Here is a 14,902-nt window from a genome sequence, read left to right on the forward strand (position 1 = left end):
CAATGGGCTGCTGCAGAGAAAACTACAATTTTCTGCGTGCAATAAAAACAAAAAGTTGAAGGTTGCGTTCAAATAAAACACATTTCTATTTGAGCCCTGCTGGTATTTATGAAGAAAACAGCCAAACTTAAATCGTGCAGCGTGCCGTCATCATGCTGTCGCAGGCGTGCAGTCGGCCTGAAGAAAAAAGAGAGTATTTCACTGAATGATGTAAAACATAAATGTGCTGAATGACAACCAACTGAAACATTTATTGTGCCTGGTTAATGTCAGCGTTGTTCCTGAACCTCAGCGCACATCGGTCAGACACCACCTTCATCTTTATTCTGGAAATCGATTTCAACCTTTAACTTTCTGTGTTTTGAGAGTTTCTCTCCTCATATTTGCCATCAAACGTTCAGTTTTCTTCAGGAACATTTTTTATTTCTTGGATTTGTCCTTGTTCAACCGAGGAAAAGCTCACAATCCTAATCTTCAAATTTTGAATGACATTTAAAACAAAACAAAACTGAAGAACTGAGATGAAAATGAATTGGAACAGCCGTTAGTCTCGGGGAGCAGCGGCAAGAAGGAGCCACACAGAAAGCTTGCTGCAGACAAAGACCTGCAGGTGAAGAGCTCACCTGTGAAACGTCACAGTGTCTCCCGCCCCGCGTGACTCCTGAACAGCTGCTGTCCGTGCAGATCGTTCAATAACCCAAGCGACTGTTTTCATAAACTGTACACGCTGAATATCAGTGACATACACACACACACAGACACACACTCCTGATTTACTGAGTTTGGAGAAGGGAGGGGCGATTCTGATCACGTGATTACACAAGCACAGGAAGGCGGAAGGAGCAGAGTTGGTGGTGCGCTGGAGGTGGAGGCGGGTGAGTGTTGGCACAGCGTGGTTGTAGCTTTGCTGTCGGAGTGTGTGCGTGTCTGTGGACTGCAGAGGGGAGAAGGACAGTCACGGTGAACTCTGTGATCAGTGACTCAAAGCCAGCTCAAAGAAAACTGTCTGCGCTGTTTCACTTCCGGGTTCGTCATCCATGCGACGCTGTAGGCGCTGCTGTTAAATGTGCGTTTAACGGAACCGCTGTGAATAACATGTGTCAGGTGTGTCCCTCATCCTGAACCACTAACAGTGTCCGGCTAGGGTTGCCAACCGTCCCTTAAAAGACGGAATCGTCCCGTATTTAGAAACAAAAGTACACGTCCCGTATTGAGCTAATAAGGGACGCACTTTGTCCCGTAATACAGTGAGAATCAAAAGTAGTCTATAAATGTTAATGGAATTAACGCTTTGTTTGAAAACATCATTCCCAGCCCCTCTCCTGCTTTGTGACCAATGAGCTGACAACACACTTATGACAATTCAGATTACCGCTCATCTCATTGGTCGAGGAAAGGTCGCTTACAGAGAAAATACCGGAAGACAACAGTTGACCACAACAAGAAGCATGGCCAACAGGGAAACAAACGCAGACACTGCGGTGCAAGTCTCGGACGACAGTACACCTAAAGCTGGGCAAACACTGTGCGATTTTTTCAGTCACGTTATTCAGCTCCTGCTCAAACTGCACGATTGACTCGCAGGGGTTAGAAGTTCGTAGGTCACGATGCAGGTCTCACACTATACCACCCGATGCTCTGATGCGACCTGAGTGCTCACACTGTGCCTCCATAACATGAAGGTTATAACAGAAAATCTGTCGCTCTCTCTGTCTTTCACTCACACAGACACACCACTACCATCAACTTTGCTAAATTGCTAATGAAAAACATGATCAGGCAGCTGTGATTGAGCAGCATGTAGATCCAACTATTTTCACGGTTGTTGTGGTCGTGATAATTTTGTGATGCCACATCGAAAAGGCTCGGATGAGCTTTCCAAAGTTCTACAAGTTGTGCCTCCATCGCTTGTGTCCAGATCACACGCTGCACAGCCGTGCTGCTCCGTCTTTTTCACCGACGTTTACGTGTTTGCGCGCGAGCCGTGTGAGCGGCTGTGGTGACACCCTCACGAGCGATTGATGATCGGGAGCTGGTCGTGAGGTGTTAATCGCTTCTCGTTACCCCACGTATACTACACGACGCACGATGAAGGCCACAATCGGTCCGATCACTCAAAAATCGGCTCAAAATGGGCCTAAAATCGCACAGTGTGAGCCCAGCGTTAGAGCAGCAATGTTTGTTCCCCTCAGAGAAAGAAAAAAAGGAGGAATGGGAAAAGGAAAACACCTGGCTGGGAAAGTGCACGATAACACCTATACAGCGCACTGCACTGTGTGCCGGCGCACTTTTTCCATAGGCATGCTTCTAATGGTGGCACATGAAGAACATGAGGGGCGTGAAAGCTCGGGGAACCCTTAACCAATTTCTTGTCCACCAGGCCACGGCAGAAGCAGATATGGTATGTAAACACTGGTTTGTTGTTTAAACCCTCTGGTTAAGGTTAATATGGGCATGTGCAGTGAATATCAGGGCTATGTGGCCAGAAGTGTGATAATTTATTTTGTGTAATAAACAACTGCAAGGATAGATGATTACAACAAATTGATGACTAATACATAAAAGTAATACATAGATGAATAATGATGATGAGTTAAGATGCGTAATCATGGGAACAAGCGGGTTTACAAACAGGAGCAGCTGATTAGCTTTAGAAAAGCTGAAATAATACCTCAGCTGAAGCCAATTGTACTAAATGCACTAAATGTGCACTGTTACAAGAATATTTTTGTTCTATTGTTTTCTATTAATTTATATAATTTTAAGTTAAGCAGGACAGAGTTCTTTTAAAGAAAGATTTACTTATATTCTCAAAAGTTAAGCATGACAGGCTTCTGTTTAAGAAAGAGACCTGTTTTATTGTGTTAATGTTGTCATTTTGAGCTAAAAATAAATGGCTAAATGATCATTTGTTTCCCATATGGTCATATCACAAAGAATATGCATCTGCTTAAATCAAATTCAAGTCAAATGGTTAAAAAATAATTTCACACACAAAAAAAAAGAGCTACCACACTGGGAAGGGTGAAGACAACTGGGTCGCCCGGCCCTGGCCACGAGGTGTCCCTTATTTATCTTTCAGGGAGTTGGCAACCCTACTTCGATAAATCCTGCAGTTTGAAAGTGTCTTTGACATGAAACATGTCGTCTGTGACAGGAGCAGGAAGGACAACAACACTGCACTTTTAGAAAGACTTTTAAACTAGTATACAGACTACGGTTGGGCGACGTTACTCAGTCCAGAAACCGACGACAGCTGATCTGTTCGCGCAGGTGACTTTTTGATGGGCGGGACGATGCAATCATGCACGGACTGATTTGCGCGTTTAGAAAATCCCTCAGAACCAGCCAATAACTGCCTCCCTGAGCCTGGTCCTGGTGGATGTTTCTTCCTGTTTTTCTCTCCCACATTTCATTGTTTCTTTGGTCTGAAGGATCCAGATTGTTTGACTGATGAAGCGTCAACATCAATGATAACTGACACAGGTCACGTTAACAGCCAGTTTTCATCATGCCAAAGCTGATATGTTCCACAGGCTGTTAAAGCTGCAGCTGAACACTGAACAAAAACTGTTTCTAATCAGCTTGTTTCTTTGTTTCTTTGTGTGAAGCTGATTTGAATATAAAAACTCAGCTCACACAGTTCAGTTTGCATCCGTTCGGTCTGTCTGTGAGGAAATATGAGGACCTGATCTCATGTCACTTCATTACAGCCTCAGTAATGCAGAATGACCTGTTTGTAGTCCATCTGCAGGTGTGTGTAGTTTGGCTGCAGCGCGCCCACAGTGTCCTCCTTCCACCCTGCACAAACAGACGGGTTTCAGACTTTATTTGGAGGAACAAGTTTTTAAATTGAGTCCTTTTTTAAAATGGTCTGAGGTTATTAATAAATTCATTATTAAGGCTTTAAGTCTCTTAATAATTCATTTATTATGCAATAATTGGAGTATTTTAAAAAATGTTCAGATAGTTGTGACTTTGTCTTCATAAATTTCCCTTTGAACTGACAGCAGCTTATTAGCTTACAGACGTGATTTCTCCCCAGTGTAATGAGTCTGTTGTTTGTCATGTGAACATTCTTGATAAATTAAAAAGCAGAAGTTTCTGATAGTGTTGGAGCTCTGCTGTTAACACAGCTGTCTGTAATTTAATCCTCAGGGATATATTGGGCTCTTGTTACTGTTTAAATCCAGGACTTTCTCTGTGCTCTAACAAACCGTTTGGTGAATAATCTCGAGACGTTTCTAAAGCAAATCAAACTGGGATGTAAAATGTGTCAGGTCGAAGCTGAAGCTGCTGTTTTCTTCTCAGACTTGTCTGTGTTCACTCTAGGATGGAGCTGTGTGTTTGTCCCTGTAGAAGTCACCTCCATCCTACATGGACACAGCGTCAGTGTGCCGTGGGACAGGAAGCTGTAATGCTTAAATGGAGCCACTTTAAAGTTGTGCAGCCATCTCCTTAGAAATAACCGGCAATTTGCACAATTTCCTGCAGCATTAATCTCGTAGTATGTGCAGATTTGGATTTTGCGGTTATATTTTATAGTTTTTAATAGATTTTTATCACCATTTTATTACTGTCTGATAATCTCTCTGACTGGAGCAAGCAGATCTCACAGGGGTCACAGAAGAAGAGTCACATGACCTGTGACATGACGCTCATGTGAGTGCACTTGGGGTTTTAGGTTTTGTTTAGCTAACACAAAAAGAGCTTGGCTGTGTTGAACATTCTGGTCCTCCATAACTCCGAAGACAACTCTGTGAAGATTAAGACGTCACACAGAAAATCCTTTAAATGAATCGTGAGTCTCGTGTGTTCATCTGGTGAAAGTGCTTCCCTTTGATCTTTTGCTGTTCCTGTTCAGCAGATTAAAGTTGAACATCATCCCTGAGGCTGAAGCCGTCAGTGCTTCTCAACAGCAGAACTATGGACTACATGATGGACGAGGCGGAGGAGATCGTGGATGAGTTTGACATCGAGGACTACAACATAGCAGAGCAGGGACGACACAGAGTGATTGCACTTGTGAAGAGCTGCAAAAAGGCTCGGTGGGTCCAGATGTGCTAACAGTATTCACCTTAGTAGTTTCAGTTTCTTTTTTTCTTTTTTTTTGTCTGTCCCGTTTGGATCTTTAGCCGTCAGAATTGGTGTCTGAAGGCCAAGAAAGATGCCAAGTGGATTTATTTTACCAAGTAGATCATCATGGCCTTGCCATATGGGTCCATTTGATTGACCATTATTATTATTATGTATTTATTTGATTTGATTTTTTGGTCATTACAGACGGGACAGACATGACTGGGGGATAGGACAGGGAGACAAAATGAAAGAAAGAGAGGGAGAGAAAAAAACATGTTCTGCCCGGTGGTGTAGGGTCCTAATTACTCCAAGTTTGTGTTCCAGAGGGTGATGGGAGTCAAAGAGGAGGTACTGGTCCGTGTGTGTGGGCTTCCGGTAAACTTCGATGTTGAGGTTGCCGTTCTCTTCAATGTGCACAGTGCAGTCCAGGAAACTGCGCTGCGCTACACCACCGGGCAGAACATGTTCCCTCTAAGCCTGAAGGGAAAAAGAAGGAACACACACATGTAAAGGAAGCACTCAAAACGTGCGGCTATCCTAAATGGGCGTTCTTAAAGTCAGCAAAGAGGCACAGAAAAGAAGACCAGACACCAGCGAGGGAGGATAAGAAGGACAGACGCAACAACATTGTCATCCCCTATGTAGCCGGTGTATCAGAGGAACTCAGGAGAGTTTTCTCCAAGCATGACATCCCGGTGCATTTCAGACCCAGCAACACGCTCAGACAGAAACTGGTTCACCCGAAAGACAAAACGCCAAAACACAGACTTAACAACGTGGTGTATGCTGTACAGTGCAGCGAGGAATGCTCAGACCTCTACATCGGAGAGACCAAACAACCACTTCACAAGTGCATGGCACAACACAGAAGAGCCACCTCCACAGGACAAGACTCAGCAGTCCATCTGCATCTTAAGGACAAAGGTCACTCTTTGAGGATGCCAATGTTCACATTTTGGACAGAGAGGACAGATGGTTTGAAAGAGGAGTGAAAGAAGCATCTATGTCCACTGTGAGCGACCATCTTTGAACAGAGGCGGGGTTACGACACCAACTCTCTGCCATCTATAATCCAGTTTTGAGATCCCTCCCAGACACCTTAACGCCCACTCACATCCTGGGCCCTCTGACCTCAGGAATTCGCATGATAAGGTGGGGCCAGGTTTCACAATGAACTCACCCGAAACTCTGGCTGATTGGGACCCACACCCAGTTTCACACCTTGGCTCAGGTGATTAGAGGATCATCAGGGGGTCCTTTTGTCCCTCTGTGGGGGGAAACTCCCACTAGGTTTATATCTGGGACTCTCCACCATTTGACCTTAGAACTGAAGAAGCTTCTCAGATGAGAGGTGAAACGTCTTCAAGCAACTTAAAGAAGTCCAGACGCTTTTCTTTCCAAGCTCCTTTGACTACGATGACCTGGATGACTGAGAACCTTCACAGACACTTTGAGGTAGCAGCCAAGAAAGGTGTAGTTTGTGTATATTAATAATGGATTGCATTTACATAGCACTTTTCTAGAGACTCAAAGCGCTTTACAATTCCACTATTCCTTCATTCACACACTGGTGGAGGCAGCCACAGCTGCCCTGGGACAGGCTGATAGAAACGAGGCTGCCATATCGCGCCATCAGCCCCTCTGGCCAACACCAGCAGGCGGTAGGGTAAAGTGTCTTGCCCAGGGACAGACAGAGCTGGGGATCGAACTGGCAACCTTCCAGTTACAAGATGAGCTTCCCAACCCCCTGAACCACAGTCAGGGGGTTGGGAAGGGGGTAATATAAAATGAATCCACACTCATAAGTCATTGTGACCAGGACTGCACAGAGCTCCTCTGGTTATCACCCGTTTTTATTGCTCTGGTTGTTTGAAGATTTTAATGATTCGAAGAAAAAAGGAAAATCAGTTGACTGGTTTAATCATACATGAATGTAACACAGCTACTGCGTTTGTACAGAGGTGTAGAGCAGTTGCCTTCACCTTTTGGCTTATTTTATTTGAGTCTCACAGGTGGTGTCACAGAGAGTGTAGAGAGCTCCATGAACTGCCCCAGCCAAAAAAACTCTAGACTCTCTTCTCCACCTTGTGGTACAGACTGGTACTACAGACTGTAGAATCAGAAATCAGAATCAGAAAGGGGTTTATTGCCAAATGTTGAGCAGGTTTACAACATTAGGAAATTGCTGCGGTGCTTCAGTGCAAACATAGTGTCATAAATAGCACTTAAATAGACATGAAAAAATAAAAGTAGGAATAAGAATTAAAAGTGCTACGTAGAAAGATATGTGCATGAGATATACATGAGATATATACATGAGAATAAGAATTAAGAGTGCTACGTAGAAAGATATATACATGATATATACATGAGTGCAGGTGGTGATCAGTGCCAAACATGGAATGATGCAGTGAACACAGCGTAGGGTCATGTGTTAGTGGTGGGAACAGTCATATGGTTATTGTTCATGTGTCCGACAGCAGAGGGGAAGAAACTGTTCTTATGGCGAGAGGTTCTGGTGCGAATGGACCGGAGCCTCCTGCCTGAGGGGAGCAGGTCAAACAGACTGTGTCCAGGGTGAGAAGGGTCAGCTGAGATCCGAGCTGCACGCCGCAATGTCCTGGAGGTGTACAGGTCCTGCAGAGATGGGAGTCTGCAGCCAATCACCTTCTCAGCAGAGCGCACAACACGCTGCAGTCTCTGTTTGTCCCTGATAGTGGCTCCAGCGTACCACACGGTGATGGAGGAGGTGAGGATGGACTCGATGATTGCGGTGTAGAACTGCATCATCGTCCGTGTTGGCAGGTTGAATTTCTTCAGCTGCCTCAGGAAGTACATCCTCTGCTGGGCTTTCTTGATGACGGAGGTGATGGTGGGCTCCCACTTCAGGTCCTGGGTGATGGTGGTACCCAGGAAGCGGAATGAGTCCACAGAGGTGATGGGGGTGTCAGTCAGGATGATGGGGGGGAGTGGAGCTGTGTGCTTCCTGAAGTCCACAATAATCTCCACTGTCTTCTGGGCATTCAGCACCAGGTTGTTGTGGCTGCACCAGGACACCAGACGTTCAACCTCCCTCCTGTAGGCAGACTCATCCCCGTCCGAGATGAGTCCAATAACGGTGGTGTCATCTGCAAACTTGATTAGCTTGACAGACTGGTGGGTGGAGGTGCAGCAGTTGGTGTACAGGGAGAAGAGCAGAGGAGAAAGAACACAGCCCTGAGGGGAGCCGGTGCTGATGGTCCGGGAGTCCGAGACATTCTTTCCCAGCCTCACGTGCTGCTTCCTGTCCGTCAGGAAGTCAGTGATCCACCGGCAGATGGGGTCAGGCACATTCATCTGGGAAAGCTTGCCTCGGAGATGGTCTGGAAGGATGGTGTTGAAGGCAGAGCTGAAGTCCACAAACAGGATCCTGGCGTAGGTTCCTGGGGAGTCCAGATGCTGCAGGATGAAGTGTAGGGCCATGTTGATGGCGTCATCTACAGACCTGTTGGCTCTGTAAGCAAACTGCAAGGGGTCCAGGAGGGGGGCCGTGAGGGTCTTGAGATGGGAGAGAACCAGGCGCTCAAATGACTTCATGACCACAGATGTCAGACGTAGCTGATTAAATTCACTTCATGGATGATTTGGATCACGTTATGTTAGAGTTTGTCGATCTTTCATAAACTGCTAAAAACACTGCTTTTTTTCTTTGAATTCTGGGACATCACTGACTTTAAAGCATGAACTAACACGCCGCTGTGAGTCCTCCCTAAAACTGTAAGTGATGTCACATTAATGTATCCGTGCGTCAGCCTCACACTGGAACTTCACCGAAAGCTTCTGGATTTATGCTCACTGAACAATTCCTCAAACCCATGTCGAGTAAAATCTGATGCTGTAGTGTGTAACACTATTTTTCATTTTCAAGACCTGGGTGGCTCCCAAATTATTACATTTTTAGAATAATTTCTGCTCCATCATCATCAAAAAATGTTATGGCCAAAGTTTGAATGTACAGTATATAACGATTGCTGTTAATTTTAGCTTCATATGTCACATACCTTAATTAAATATGTGTTTTTGTTCTTTAAATAAAGGCATTTTTATGTAAAATCTGTGGCAATGGTTGATTAGCTCAGAAATTATGAAACATAAATTAAACAAAAAAAAGTTGCAGTTCGTTTTCTTTTCTTTTTTTTTTAACAATCAAAATAAACAAAGATCTATAATTTTGGGGCTGATAGATCAAAAATGTCTGCATATTGGGTCAATAAAATGTAAAAAAAAAATTGAATCTCTCTTGTAAAGAAAAATGAAGAAAATGCTTTTTTCATGTAACTTTCTTGAAACCTTTCATATTTTCTCTGATCACAGACTGATCGGTTGTGGACTCTCAGATACTGACTGTGAAGTCGTGGCCTCAGCTCTGATGTCCAACCCCTCCCATCTGACAGAGCTGGACGTGAGTCTGAACAAACTGCAGGATTCAGCAGTGAAGCTTCTGTGTGCTGGACTGGAGAGTCCAAACTGTCAGCTGGAGACTCTGAGGTGGGTTCACTGACAGCAGCTGTTGTTGTTTTTCTATATTTCAGATCTGTGGTGTTTGATACTTTCTGGAGGAGACGTCTCTGATATGACCTCCTCTGGTAAATGGTTAACATGTCAGAGGTACACATAGAGCAACATCAAGCACATCATCAGATGTAACTGAAAGGAATTATTGAAATGTTCAAATATTTTCTAAAACACACAGGAGTCAGGTGAAGCCTCACTGGTATTACATAAACTCTTGATGATTATTCATGACGAGGAAAGACAACGCCACTGTACTCTGTAAAGTCTGTGTAAAGCAGTAATAAATGCTTGTCCTGAGTTTGTCAAACAACATTTAAATTATTATAAAATGACCACATGAATAAAATGATCTTTCCAAATAATCCAGAGAATTTGACCACCAAATATCTGCAAAGGGTCAGGCAAGTCCTGAGGAGTCCGCTGAATGGGAAGAACAAGATCTGGGCTATCAACACCTGGGGAGGAAGAGGGGAGGGGAGGAAGAAACGACCAAAGACAAAGCCATCAATAATAACTTGATTAAATGTAGAGTGGTGTATAAACACAAATAAGAGTAAAAAAAAAAAAAAGTAAAAGCACAGAGGGTGTCTGTGTCCTGAATCCACTCCACTAAGTCTGACAGCTCAGCACACAGAGAAGAACTGATGTGTTCACAATTATGACTTTATCTCCATTTTTATTTTTTATTTAGATTGGAGCGCTGCTGGTTGTCAGATATCAGGGTATCTGATATGGGTTCAGCTCTGAAGTCCAACCCATCCCACCTTAAACATCTGGACCTGAGTCACAACATGAACCTGCAGGATTCAGGATTGAAGCAGCTGTGTGGTTTTCTGCAGGGTTCACTGTGTATACTGGAGACGCTGATGTAAGTCATCGTGCTTGATTTGTTCTGACATGAATATGATGTGAAAGTTGTCCTGACAATGAAGACGTAAAGCTGATATTATACTGATCCACAATGAGGATCTTCATGTTAAAGTTTGTTTTATTCCAGTCCCACCCACTGGTCGTCTTTGGAGTGCATGAACCATAAATGTTGGACTTTTAAAAGTATTTTCATACGTTTACTGACAAGATACACAAAGTAAAAAAGGAAGCAACAAACACTGAGACCGGGACCAAGACTTGTAAACTGTACAGAACTAAACAGGGAACACGGAGACAGGACACAGAGAGACGGGGTCATGACTGACTTCCACTCTGGGGACGAGAGCCAGAACCATGCTGAACTCAAGACTAAATAATAGAGAGCTTGAACATAAAATTCCACATGAGACATAGAATGAGTCCAGAACAAAACACTGGGTCGAAGACCCAGGCTCATGACGTAGAAAGATGGAGGCCTTTTATTTATCAGTTTTATTTTGGGCTCATATTGAATCGACATCGTAACGACCGTCTTCAGCTCTGAACAGATTATGAAACACTGAATGATTTCAGGCAAAAACACTGTCTAATAAACCTGCATCTTTTATTCTTCATTCAGATTGGATGACTGCAGTTTGTCAGATATCAGTTCTCTCGCCATCGCTCTGAAGTCCAACCCCTCCCATCTTAAAGATCTGGGTCTGAGCTGGAACAGTCTACAGGATTCAGGAGTGAGAAAGCTGTGTGGTTTCCTAGAGAGGCCAGACTGTAAGCTGGAGTCTTTGAGGTCAGTCACCATGTTGTTCTTGTAGTGATATGAATATGATGTAAAAGCTGTGCTGACAGTAAACAGAAAGCTTTTAATAAAATGATGTGCAGTGAGGATTAGGCCAATGACTGTAGCAGAGCAACGTTCTCATTTCTGGATAATACACAGTAAATTTAACTCGTCCATCCTGATACGCTTGTTTTCTTCGGAAACATGTTTGTGTCCCCTCCCTCATGGACATGTTTCAGTGATTTACTAATCCAAGGCTGGTTATTGTGGAAAATAATTCCTGTTTTCAATGTAATCCCCATTTTCCCCAGAAAGAAGTAGAAATACACGACACACCTTGTGATTTAATGGTTGATGGTTTTTGTGACTGCACTTGGGGACACATTCAAAGTTTTAGTGATTTTCCTTAAAGAAATGATGGACTGTTGTTTTATTTTTACTTAGCTGATTGGTTCTAATATGAATTCTAACAGTTGTCAAATAGGGCTAACAGCTATGTACCAACCTGACTTCTGCACAACACAATTGATGGTCCCAAGCAATAAATGAGAAGGTGTGTCCAAACCTTTGACTGAAGTGTGGATGATCTAAGTGAGAACATGAGCCTTTAAAAAGTCCCAGTGGGTGCAGTCAAAGCAGTCCCTAAGTCCCAGTATAGAGTCTTTGGTCCAGACTGGAACAACTGTGTGCCCAGTTTGAGCTCTCTTCAGTGCTGTGACCTGACAGACCCAGAGGGGCTATCACATCACATTTAGAAGCTCCCCTAATGGAGCCACAACACATGTCCAACACTTAGTCTGTCTTGTTGGACTTTCATTCTTTATACAGATTGGAGGGCTGTGGTTTGTCAGAGATCAGCTGTGATTATCTGGCAGCAGCGCTGAAGTCCAACTCTTCTGCTATGAGAGAGCTGATCTTACGGGGAAACGATCTGCAGGAATCGGACATGAAGCGGCTGTTCGAGCTGGTGGAGAGTCCAGACTGCAGACTGGAGAAACTGAGGTCAGTAGAGTGATGGAGTGAGTGGGTGGTGCTGTCAGCAGTATTGTACTAAACACAGTCAGTATGAAACAAAGATCCAGTGTTTCCTGTAAAGCTGCAGCTTCTCAGTGAAGCTGTGAGAGGAGAACGGTGACAGGCTTCGGGATTGGACAGAGAAATTGATAACAGCCAATCAGAAGCTGACATGTTCAGTGTCCTCTGTATTTATTAGTCACACCCTCTAGCAGATCATTACATGAAGGAACCTTTTAAAAACAAGCGCGTCCATGCTCACAGGTGTACACACGGGTGATCACACCCACAAACTACACCCTTTATGGCTCCTACCTCAAAGCACACTGTGTTCTGTTGATCTTATGTGCTGCACAATAATGTTTAATATTTAGTATTTACTGTCATATTCCCATATATCATTGTGATGTTGTTTATTCTATTACTCTTGTTCTCTTCTGCTTGTTTTCTTTTTTCTTTCTCAGCAGGTGATCCAGGTGATTGATATATGCATTTTTTTTCCTTTTTTTTTTCTCTGCCCGTTCTGTTGGTTTTTGTCTTTTGCCCTTCTCCCCCGTCCCTCTTCTCAGCTGTTTCTCTTTCCCTCTTTCTTTCTCCCCTTCTTTCCCCCAGTCAAGTCTGTCCCGTATTCAGTAAGTGAAAATAAAATAAACAATAAAAGGTGAATCAAATAGACCATTACGGCAAGGCTGGGATGGTCAGTTTGGTAAAGTAAATCCGTTGGGTATCTTTCTTTGCCTTTAGACAACAATTCTGATGCAAAAGAGCCAAACGGGACAGGCAAAAAAAGAAAAGAAAATGGATGTTCTTCAACAACTCTGTGGTTTAGTGGAACAGCATGAAATCGTTCAGGTCTCTCAGCAGTTTATTTCTACTGTGAGCTGGATTGAAATCAAAGACAGAATTAATGATAAAAGACTGCAGGTGTGTGAGCTTCATGAGAGCTTACAGTCTCTGGAAACACTCGTTTATCTCCTCTGCTCTTCCTCCTTCTCTCTGCAGGTGGTGATGATGGTAAACAGGACGGTGTGTGTGCTGAGAGGAGCAGCTGTGTCCTGATGATCCAGAGAGGTTGAAGCAGCAGCAGCTTGTGTGTAGAGACGCTCTGACTGGGCCATGTTACTGGGAGGTGGAGAGGAGAGCTTCATCCAGCAGTGACTGACAGAGGAATGAAGTGCAGATGACTGTCAGTGCTGCAGAGTGAACTGCTCTGAGAACAGCACAATGTAGAGTCCAGCATCATCCCTGTGTGTCCCTCTGGATCTGACAGGATCATCAGTGTATCTGGACTGACACGTTGCACCGGATTGTTGGGAAAAAATATTTTGTGATGTAAAAAATGTTTCACGTGGAAATGTTCAGTGATTGTTTCGTGGTTAAACATAAACACATATACAGATAGATGCCTCTGCACTCCCGGCTGTCTAGTTTCTGTTCAGTACAGTTAACTCTACTGGAACTCTACTGCTCCTCATATTCCAGTCAGAGTCCTGTTGTCTGTTAGCGGATATAAAGAGAGTGGTCAAGGTGCAAGAGACATTTGTTTGTATTTTCTATTTCTATACTTTTGCCCTGTGTGGATTACACAACATCTAAATAAATTCCATCCTGTGCTGACCCAGTTATTAATTTTACAGTCATTAAAGCTCATGTCTGATCATTCAGCCTTGGAAAACAGCATCCAAGCCCATGATAACTGAACAGGTGCAACAGTGTAAAGTTTGGTAATCTCTTCATTGTTTTTACAACTTTTTCTAGTTAGTTTCAAGCTGTTTAATTTTAAATAACCTTCTGAGAGTGATGAGCCTGCGGTCTGCTGCGTGTCACTGATGAAGCTGTGCCTCATCCTCTCTGCCTCAGGGTCTGCTAATGTTAACAGAGGATCTCAGGAACCGCTTGTTTGTTTAAAGGAATGAAAAAAAACATTCAACTTCAGTGAGAGATTGATGTTCCAGTTGGGACAAAGACAAGAGGCTTCCACCAAATCTGCAAACTTTTACAATTAGAAGCTTTAAATGTTAGGATGCAAGCGAACATCAGCACACAGTCAGTGAAACGGCTGGAGGAGTCACCATGGAAACTAAAGTGTGCAGACGTTTCATATTGAAACAGTACCGCCACGTCCTGCAGACTAAAGCTGACGATGCCATTTGGAGTTGGGCTGGTGCAACTTACATGATCATATGAGCAAAGTCAGCTGTTTTAGAAAGGAGAAAATGATATATGCGAGTAGCTTTGTTTATCATGCATGTATGTAATTATCGATGTGACAGAGCCTGCTTTTCATGTCTCTGGACTTCTGCAGCACTCGAGTCATGTGAGTAACACCTGCTTTATCGAGGCGGTGCACATTTGTAACTAAACGAGACTCCCGTTCAAAGAAACGTGTGTGATGCAGGAACTTTCACGTTAGTTGTTTAAAATAATAATTCTGAGCAGTTTATACAAATTCAAAGAAGCCAAATTTCAGCCATGGAAAAAGTACCAATTAAAACTGAAGTTTTAATATGAACTTGTGAAAATGCAATAATCTCTCGTATGTGGTATTTTCATGGTCTGATTTTATCTTTCAGTTTAAATTAAATTCTTATATTTACCCTTTTAAAT

General features: G+C 43.5%; 1 protein-coding gene across 3 annotated transcripts; it reads left to right on the forward strand.

Moving 5' to 3' along the window:
* Positions 1-808: 808 nt before the first annotated feature.
* LOC309714535 (ribonuclease inhibitor-like) lies at positions 809-13,912 on the forward strand. Of its 3 annotated transcripts, none has more exons than XM_082547080.1 (7): positions 809-875; positions 4,868-5,048; positions 9,433-9,606; positions 10,325-10,501; positions 11,123-11,290; positions 12,110-12,283; positions 13,298-13,912. In XM_082547080.1, the coding sequence occupies exons 2-7, from the start codon at positions 4,927-4,929 to the stop codon at positions 13,302-13,304; spliced, it is 822 nt and encodes a 273-aa protein (XP_082403206.1). In that variant the 5' UTR covers positions 809-875; positions 4,868-4,926; the 3' UTR covers positions 13,305-13,912. The 3 variants fall into 3 exon arrangements, with proteins under 3 accessions (XP_082403206.1, XP_082403207.1, XP_082403208.1); XM_082547081.1 differs by having other exon boundaries at positions 819-875; positions 4,865-5,048; XM_082547082.1 differs by lacking the exon at positions 809-875 and adding an exon at positions 2,125-2,401.
* The last annotated feature ends 990 nt before the right edge of the window (positions 13,913-14,902 follow it).

Source organism: Aulonocara stuartgranti, assembly GCF_965226115.1.
Source record: "Aulonocara stuartgranti genome assembly, chromosome: 9".
NCBI classification, from domain to species: Eukaryota; Metazoa; Chordata; class Actinopteri; order Cichliformes; family Cichlidae; genus Aulonocara; species Aulonocara stuartgranti.

What these genes read in the sequence shown, in the direction of transcription:
- LOC309714535 (XM_082547080.1), top strand. Translation starts at nt 4,927, where the DNA reads ATGGACTACATGATGGACGAGGCGGAGGAGATCGTGGATGAGTTTGAC. An exon ending in AAGAGCTGCAAAAAGGCTCG is followed by an intron (nt 5,049 to 9,432) that starts GTGGGTCCAGAT and finishes CTCTGATCACAG; the next exon opens with ACTGATCGGTTGTGGACTCT. An exon ending in TGTCAGCTGGAGACTCTGAG is followed by an intron (nt 9,607 to 10,324) that starts GTGGGTTCACTG and finishes TTTTTTATTTAG; the next exon opens with ATTGGAGCGCTGCTGGTTGT.